Source organism: Copadichromis virginalis, linkage group LG15 (assembly GCF_057382275.1).
Source record: "Copadichromis virginalis isolate Kocher_CV1m ecotype Utaka linkage group LG15, C_Virginalis_male_GT1.1, whole genome shotgun sequence".
NCBI lineage: Eukaryota > Metazoa > Chordata > Actinopteri > Cichliformes > Cichlidae > Copadichromis > Copadichromis virginalis.
The window spans coordinates 40231241-40240103 of NC_140632.1; the positions used below are offsets into that span (position 1 = coordinate 40231241).

Below are 8863 nucleotides of genomic sequence, written 5' to 3' on the forward strand. Positions count from 1 at the left end.
TGCCCAAAACACCTCACCTAGCAGGCGTGCAGGGGGCCTTCTAGCTGCTTCTTTTGATATGGATTAGTCCCAGCTCTACTTTGAGTCAGCATCCTGCTCATACCCTCAGCTGCCCATAAAAACCGTGAACAAATAAACCCCATGTTTCCAAAACACAAAATAAAATAAAAAACGTGAACTCTTGATTTTATTTTGCATCTCATGAGCCAGTTGTAACAGAACACACAATGAATGAAGTGAGTGGAGAAAAGTTATTTTAACTAATTTGTTTCCACAGGGAAACCAGCGTGACACAGACGGATGATATGAGCTAGCTCTCCTGCTATGTTTCTTTCTTTGAAATCGCAAAGCTGTGATTCTAGAAGTTCACTGAATTCACAAAAGTTAAAGATTATTTGGAGACATCAAATCATAAACAGAAGGGGCTGTCTCCAAAAAGGTGAGACACAGTGGATGAGATTAGAAAGTGACAGATGTCTCCTCCCTCAGCAGCAGGAATGCCTCAGCAGGCCGACACATGTCCTGCTTTAGTCTCAGTGGATAACAAGCCTCCGACAGTCTGACAGAACAACAGCACTGCTGAGAGGACATGAGAGGATACCGAGGCGTTAAGTACACCTTATTCATCTTCTGCTACTTCTTTTGGGTGAGTCTCTCCCATTTTAAGCAATTTATTGTTTAAAAAAATGTAGCATCATACTTTCATTAGTGCGTGATAGTAGCAAGCCTGTTGCATAATAGTGACTAAATGCCTCAGTTGCACCATAACAGAGGAAGAAGATGAGCTACAAACAGCATTTTAATATTTAATATTAACTCATTTATCCTTCTGATTTTATTTAGATATGTTGGATTTAACAGTGAAGAAAAGCCAGTATCAGAGAAACATGCTCTCTCTCTCTGTTAGTACCCTTACTGCAGCAGTTTGGATCAGCGAGTTTTTAGGGCAGCTTGATAATAATAAACTACAACAATTGTCCAACCTAGAAGTAATAAATCCATCAGCTACTTTTTCAGCGCCACTCTGAGACAGGATGTTTCCATCTTTAAAGATATTTTGGAAATGCAAGAAAGCAGTCCTACACTGTTTAATGTGCAAATATTTAACAAATCCAACATTACTGGAAGCCAAATCAATGCCACCTAAAGTAAGTATCTGGATTCTAAGAGTTTTAGGGCCAGAGTGGCAGCTCCCAGATGGCTAAGCTCCTCATCCTTCCTGTAATGGAAAGGCCAGCCACCCTTTAGAGGACGCTCATTTCCGCTGCTTGTATCCGTGATTTCTTCACCCTTTTCTGGGTGAGGACCATGACCTCAGAGTTGGAGGTTCACCCAGCAGGGAAATTACTGTAGTTTAACTAGCTGGTGTTTGTCATCTGGCTTCATGAATAGAAACTGGGTATCATCTGCATAGCAATACAAATCTATGCTGTGCCTTTAAATGATGCGGATTTCAATCATCAATAATCTCTAGCAGGGGAGGGCTTCTTTCCCATGAAGGCCAGAAAGATGGCGTGTACAGAAAGTAACAAAGGAGGTACTCTGTAAAAATAACCAGTTATTTTTCATATGTCAGGCGTAGAGATGGACATTGCCAGCATGCTAGCAGATATCTGCTACTCAGTGCTAAATGACATACAAATAGTAGAACTTCACTCAACAAAACCGGAGCACACACTTCCTGGTCTGTTATCACAACTGAACACTGTTAGTATTTAGCTGTCAGCTAAAGAAGCCACATCTTAACAGTGCAAACTTTATTATAAGATTAAATTTTTTTTTCCACAGTTATCCAAGTGGCCTTTAGAGGAACTGCAGGTTTTGATGCTTCCACAATGGCTTCGTTTTTCAGCCCTAGAAGCTGTAGCTTGCTCCCGGGCAGGCTTCCAGAAGCTGGCCAATCAAAATGAAAGTGGGCTCTTAGGGAGGCATTTAAAGAAAGAGGAGGCCAAAACGGGTTGTTTCACAGAGAGGATGAAGTGAGGGGCTGTGTGAAGGGCCAGGATAACAACCACACTGATACACTTTATATTTAAGACGATGTTTTCCAATAAAACCATCTCTGTTCTGTCAAGTATTTTTAGAACAGTTTCAGAGATAATCTCCATTTATACTTACGTTCTCACCATACACAAAACGGCATGTATGTGCTGGTAAACAGGAAGCAATAGAAAATACTGCAGAGGAAGAACAATAGCAGAAAGTAAGAGCAGAAATGTGTCTTCTTGGACCGATAGTGAGATGGAACGTAAAGCAGGGGAAACTTTGGACTGGGGCCTGTTTCAAAGTAAACATGGTGGCATACTCGGGAGGCACTGCGAGTGTGACATCCATCGCCAGCAGAAGCCACAACAATGTGAAAACAATATGTCAGTTGAACTGCTCTGGTCTAATCTGTGGGACTGATAAGACCCAATCAGGATGCAAATCTAGGTGTTCATGTCGTCATGTCCAAGTGGGCTTCGTCTCATCCAGGCTAAGCCACAGTCACAGAAATGAAAATGATGTTAATTCCAGTGACAGTAGAGCTAGTTACAGCTGTTCCTCTGTTTTAATGAAATCTGCGTTTCTCTGCCACTTTGCAGGTTGTGAGTGCCATACTTACAGCAGTGGGGATCTATGCTAAGATCGCCAGAGAGAAAGGTGGGTTAGTTTAGTCCACTTTGAATTATTGATTTTTTCCTGGCATTATTAAAAAATGAAAGGAATTTAAGCCTCATTTCTCTGCATTTTGTCTGAATGTTATCTTTATTGTGCACAGTCAAGTTTGTATGAAGGTTTGTCTCAGCTTTGTTTTGTCTAATTCTCACATATAGATATCTGGTAGCTATCTCTAGATGAGTCATAGGGTGGGTGGAACCAGGCTACGACCTGGACAGGTTGCCAGTCTACTGCAGGTACAACACAGAGTCTGACAACCATTCACACTCAGATTCATACATGTGGCCAATTTCAAATCACCTTCCATGTTTTGGACTGTGGGAGGAAGTTGATCAAGTTGTCATGGAAACAGTGTGAGAGTGTAACGAGTACAGACCCTACCAGTCTCTTGATATGTAAAATATTAATTACTGGGTTATAAAATCTGTCCACACAGTCACTTTGTGAAGATTCAAACTAATTAAGCAAAGATTTGTTTTATGGATTGTGAAAGTCTCCAAGTCGGTGGTCCTGGAATAACGACTGTATGTATGTCGGGTAATCAAAACAAGGCTTGTTGATCACATTCCTGAGGATGAGCCACAAAGTTATTCAGACATGTTTCAACGTTTACTCGCTCTTGTGTTATCACTGATGTTGAGGTGAATGTTGGCTCGTTCACGAACCTCTGGAAAACAACTGGGATTTAGACCCGGTCAAAGCACTGAGGCAGACTTTGTGAAGGACTTTTCCAGGATTCCCAAAATGACCTTTTGGGTTCCAGGGTCCATTTTGGAATCAGGTTTAAGTCGGGGTAAGTTCTGCTAACAATAGGTAAGCGAGGACATTTAGCCATGTCTTCACTTTTGGAAAGACCTTAAAAGAGATTTTTCAAGGACTTGGGTTTCGGGTCCGTGTTATGATCATCTTTAAGTCAGGATAAGGGTCCTGGAAATCCATTATATCCACAAACATAGAAGTGCAAACATATACTGTGTGTGTGTATGTGTGTGTATAGATGTGGTTGACACCCTGACGGTTGATCCCGCTCTACTGTTGATCGTCGTCGGCTCTGTGATGTTCCTCATCACGTTCCTCGGATGTTTCGGGGCGCTGCGTAACACCATCTGCTTGCTGAAGATGGTATGTCAGTGTGCTGGTTTTTATCTTGTTCTGACTCTGGCCGTCTGTTCTAATCAGCTCCTATTTGTCCTGCAGTTTGTGGGACTCCTGGTGGCCATTTTACTCTTGCAGATCGCAGCTGCATTCGTGGGATACTTTTTCACTGATACGGTAACAAGACGTCGAGAAATCGTACTAAACCGAAGCAGTAAACAAACCAACGTGACAGTTCTCTTGTTTTTCAGGTGATGGAGAGAACTGAGAGGCTGATGATGAAGGCAATTGAACGATACAGGGAGGACCAAGACCTGGAGAACGCCATTGACTTCATCCAGAAGAAGGTGGAGACGAGTTTTAAGAGTCAGTAATCTTTTTTGTTCTTTCTTTTTTACTGTTGTGATGACTGTGCTTCTGCTTCACTGTGATTGCAGTTCCAGTGCTGTGGAGTTGAAAGCTATAAAAACTGGTCCCGTAACGCCTACTTTGAGTGTTCGGACACCAACCCGAGTCTGGAGGCCTGTGGAGTTCCCTTCTCCTGCTGCATTCGCTTGCAGAACCAGGTTAGAACCAGTCAGTGAGCCAGTCCTGGATGTGTTTGGGATGCCTCAGGTGTACCAAGGCTGTTCCATTCTTTACTTAAGTAGAAATACAGATACTTGTGTTTAAAAAACACTCTAGTAAAAGCTGAAGTACTGAATCTCCTTCTTTACTCAAGTAAAGGTGAAAAAGCTCTGAAATGTTCTCAAAGCAAGAAAGTAAAAAGTAGCTCCTAAGGACAGTTCTAGCATGGATGTTTATGCAAAAGCAACTGAACCCTGCGCTGTATTAATATAATAATAATAAAATAATATTATACATGATAATACAAATGTTCAAATCTAAATTCGGTTATGTAGGACACAAGAGTGACTTCTTCAGTTGCCTCAATAATGGCGTCGTTGTAAATGGTAAGTTTTCCTCTTCATCTAAACAGCTGGGAGCGGCTGTAGTGGCTCCACGTGGGGAAAAGAGTCACAGCTAACAATCATTTCTAATGTGAACTCAGATTTTCTTTGTGTTCAGGCTGTGATCAGCTGACCTGCTGGTCTTTGTGGATTTATAATTGAATTTAACAGGATGTAAGCAGATGTTTCATGAGCTGATTTCCCTTTCCTTCACTAACAGTATGCTGTATTTTGTCTTTACACTAAATCAGCGTAAACGGTTTAACGTCAGAAAATATTTTCACGGACCGGCCTTTAAGGTGTCGCGGATAAATACAACAAAATAAAATGATGCGACCGAGACAAAAACTGTGGTGTTTTGTAAATATAAGAATAAATATTAATTCACTGTGTAACTTTATTAGCAGCGTCCTCCTGAAATGCACCAACAACACTGAGAGTAACATCCTCCTCTCTGCCCCTTAATGCACTCTGGTCGCTATGGTAACGCGTAAATATTTCTTTCAAAATAAGACACAACTGCAACACGAGAAAGACCCAGGGAAACCGAGTTAACGATAAAAACCCTGAAAACCATAAATTTCACACCCGAGCCTCGACCCCCGGGCCCGGTCCGTGGCCCGGGGGTTGGGGACCGCTGCACTAAATCATATACAGTTGGTATAACGGTGGAATTCAGCGAATTAATCTAAGCATCATCAGCTTAAATGCAAATGAATCTCTGCTACACTCGACGTGACTCAACACTGGCCATGAGAACGACAGCCACTGTGTTTGTGGGATTTGAAATTATTTGCCACCTAAAGTCGTTCCTCCCTTTATGCTTACTCTTTTCAGTAGCTGCAGATCCTTTAAGGTACACCTTTTAGGTAGCGTCCTTGTGGAGAGCTAGCACTGGAGGCATTCTTAAAAAAGTCAAAGAAGATCACACGAGACACACCTATGGTATCAAATTTAAATGAGCTTTTCAGAAAATTTGACGGTCAGAGGTCAAGTTTTCTGAAAATCTTGTGAATACGATTACTCGAGGACAAAATTGTAAAATTATACCGTAGGTGTGTCTACTCGGAGACTGGGAGGCAGCGATGGCTGTTTCCAGTTCAGCTCACACCCTGTTTGATGGGCAGGATGAAACAAGATGAGCTGAAACTATTGATACAGGTGAACGTTGAATCCATGCACAAATTAACTTCTTGTCCATGCTGGTGTTCAGTGCATCAAAGCCCTTTTTGTGTTACCTTAAGCAGCTTCTTTCTTTTGCAGACTGTACTGAACACCATGTGTGGTTATGGGATGCAGCAGCTGGAGGAGAAACTGGCCCGTCAAGACATATTCACCATCGGCTGCCTGGATAAAATTGTCTGGTGGGCCAAACACAATCTGCTTCTGGTGGCTGGTCTGACCGCCGGCCTGCTGCTGCTCGAGGTAACACTAGTGAACGTTTGGCTGCAAAAAACCCTCTGAAGTCACTGACAGCAGTTTCTGATCTTTGGTGTGTTTCCTTGAGCAGGTCTGCATGATAGCTTTGGCTGCTGTTCAGATCTGCTGGATAAAAAACGTCCTACAGCGACAGGAAAGAAAAGCAGCTCAAAGCAAATCGCAGAGGAAGGAGAGCCTCTGGTTTCCTCCTTTTGCAGAGTTTGATGATTAATAAAACCCTTTGTTGAGAAAGTGGGGGATGCTGTGTTTACACTGTGAATTTATAGGTTTGAGCTGTGGATTTGAGGTTTGTACAGTGGGTGAACGCATCGATGCTGGGCTCCAGGAGGCAGTTGAAATACTACCTCGTGTAAAGCCCTGAAACTCAGTTTTGTCATTTTTATGTAGCGCTCAGTGTTTCTCTTGCTGCCTTTCTACTAAACAGAATTTATAATTCACCAAAAAGATCTGAGTTAGTCAAAACATGACATGAACAGATATGTTTTTTATAATGTGAAAATGTTTCATTATCATATCATGTGCAAGCTGTTCTTTGGTCAGTGAAATAAGTCAGTCAGCCTCGTTCTGTCCAGTGTGAAGGCTTGTAAAGCTTAAAGTAAGCATAGTTAATGCTGTGAAAGCCTAATGTATTTCTAAAGCTATCCAAGTACATTTGTCGCTCAGCCCCACTCTCCTGGCTGACTAATCTCCCCGACCTCCTGATGCCTGCGTTGCATGTTTATCAGCCAGGAGACTGAAGTTTGCGTCCTGTTTGTGGGACCTTCTGCAGCCTTTCATCCCACTTGCTGTTTTGTTTTCAGCCGCCTGCACTAAAAGCTACTCGGTTTGGGCTTGTGACTCTGGATGCAATGTGACCCTTTACACTGAGGAATGACAAACGCCAAAGGACACCTTGTGCATAACTGAAGCACACCTGCTGCTTTAATAAATATTCATCATGCTACAGCCCAGCAATGAGAATGACCTGCATTTGACATGGGAAAAGAATGTGTTGGCTGTTTGGGATCTATAAACAAGAAATGAATGAACATTGAAAGAATATTATGTGCTTACAAAACTAACTAAAGTCTTTATTTTGATCTGTGTTTATTTGGTTTAATTTGCCAATAGATCCGGCATGGGGAAGCTTTGGTGTAAAGAGACTGCAGAGCATGTGTCTGTGATTGTGTTTGTACTGTTTTATTATGAAACTGTTCTGAACCCTTTATATCCTATAATGTGATAAATAAAATACATATTGTGATAGAAATAGATTTAAAAAAAAAAAGAGCTAAATTAACAAAAACTCTAAAAGCTGTGTTTGTCTGCACGTCTGCTATTAGCTGTTCAAACAGACCAACCTCTCCCGTCAGGTTGCCAATCTATTGCTGGACTAACCCAGAGAGACAAACATTCACATCTATGGCCAGTTTAGGACAACCAGTTAACCTAACCCCATGCATGTATCTGGAACTCATGCAGACAAACTCCAAACAGAAAGGCCCCAGCTAACCACTGGATTTAAACACCAGGCCTGTGCAGCTTGCCATCCCACTGCCTTACCTAAGTTTTACCATATTACCATAAATTATTATTGTATGAAAAGGCTGCTGCTGAATGACATCAACTATTTCTAAATACCTGCAGAGATGGCGTGCTTACATGCTATTGGGGTGGCTGCAGCTCAGGAGGTAAAGCAAGTCGTTTATTAATTGGTTAGATGGAAAGTACTTACAGTGTAAACTGAACTTTGCTGTTTGCTTTGAGTTTCAACTTAAATATTAACAGAGAGCTCTTGTTTGTGTCTACATTAGGATAAGGGTTGGGTCTCTCAGCAGGGCCAGAGGTGTATATTGTGAAATTATACAACAATACATATCAGGCCATGTTGCAGAGAGAGTAAGCTACTGAAGTACTTTACCAAACCGGAATGAATTATGTGCAATATATTACATTTATGAGTAGAAATTCCAATACTGCTGTGGTTAGTACTCAAACGCTGCTGTGTATCAGTATATTGGTGTTTCCAGATGGTTCTGCGTTTTTCCCTCAGATGGGAGAGTGTGATTGTTGCAGTTTATCTCTAAGATTGAAGCATCCTTGCCTTTAAGTATTAAGCACTGTAGTGGTATTGTAAAGCGCTTTGGGTGCCTTGAAAAGCGCTGTATAAATCCAATCCATTATTATTATTATTATTATTATTATTATTAAGCACCTCGAGGTGACTGTTGTTGTGAATAAAATGAAGCTGAACTGATGTGAACTGAATTGGACACAAAATACACTCCTGGAAACAGGTAGTCATGGCAACAAAGACAAAAACAGTGAAACAAGAAAACAGAGAAGGAAGCTGTGTGAAAAAGCAGGACACTATCCCCTCTTCTTTTTTTTTTTTTTTTAGTGAAAAATGTGTATTTTTAAAATCCTGAATAAGCATAATAAACCTGGTGTGAATACATTCTCACATCAGAGCCTCGTACTTTGATTATTTATCTACTTTCAATATTTTTATATTTTCTTTCATTAAAAAAGTTACCACATGTAAAATGATTTTAACTGGTACAAGCAATAAGAATAAAAGTAAATAAAAGTAAAATGTGTGCATTATTCACAGGGTTACATGCAAAACTGTCATTATTTGTACCTTTGTTGTATATGGAGGGTCAGAAGTGGCAAAATGAATTGAAAAAAAAAATACATAATTTAATAATTAATTAACTGTGTCAATGATTAATTAA

General features: G+C 40.9%; 1 protein-coding gene across 2 annotated transcripts; it reads left to right on the forward strand.

The window, feature by feature from the left end:
* Positions 1–515: 515 nt before the first annotated feature.
* Positions 516–8382, forward strand: LOC146693041 (tetraspanin-33). 2 transcript variants are annotated; one of them, XM_085433379.1, is made up of 8 exons: positions 516–646; positions 2586–2643; positions 3659–3783; positions 3859–3933; positions 4008–4103; positions 4194–4322; positions 5970–6131; positions 6217–8382. In XM_085433379.1, the coding sequence occupies exons 1-8, from the start codon at positions 590–592 to the stop codon at positions 6355–6357; spliced, it is 843 nt and encodes a 280-aa protein (XP_085289505.1). In that variant the 5' UTR covers positions 516–589; the 3' UTR covers positions 6358–8382. The 2 variants fall into 2 exon arrangements, with proteins under 2 accessions (XP_085289505.1, XP_085289503.1); XM_085433377.1 differs by lacking the exons at positions 516–646; positions 2586–2643 and adding an exon at positions 2651–3454.
* Positions 8383–8863: the final 481 nt, after the last annotated feature.

Excerpts from the sequence above, each read along its gene's own strand:
- LOC146693041 (XM_085433377.1), top strand. The coding sequence starts at position 3,307 with ATGTTGGCTCGTTCACGAACCTCTGGAAAACAACTGGGATTTAGACCC. Across the intron at positions 4,104-4,193 it reads TTGACTTCATCCAGAAGAAG|TTCCAGTGCTGTGGAGTTGA; the intron begins GTGGAGACGAGT and ends CTGTGATTGCAG. Across the intron at positions 6,132-6,216 it reads CCGGCCTGCTGCTGCTCGAG|GTCTGCATGATAGCTTTGGC; the intron begins GTAACACTAGTG and ends TTCCTTGAGCAG.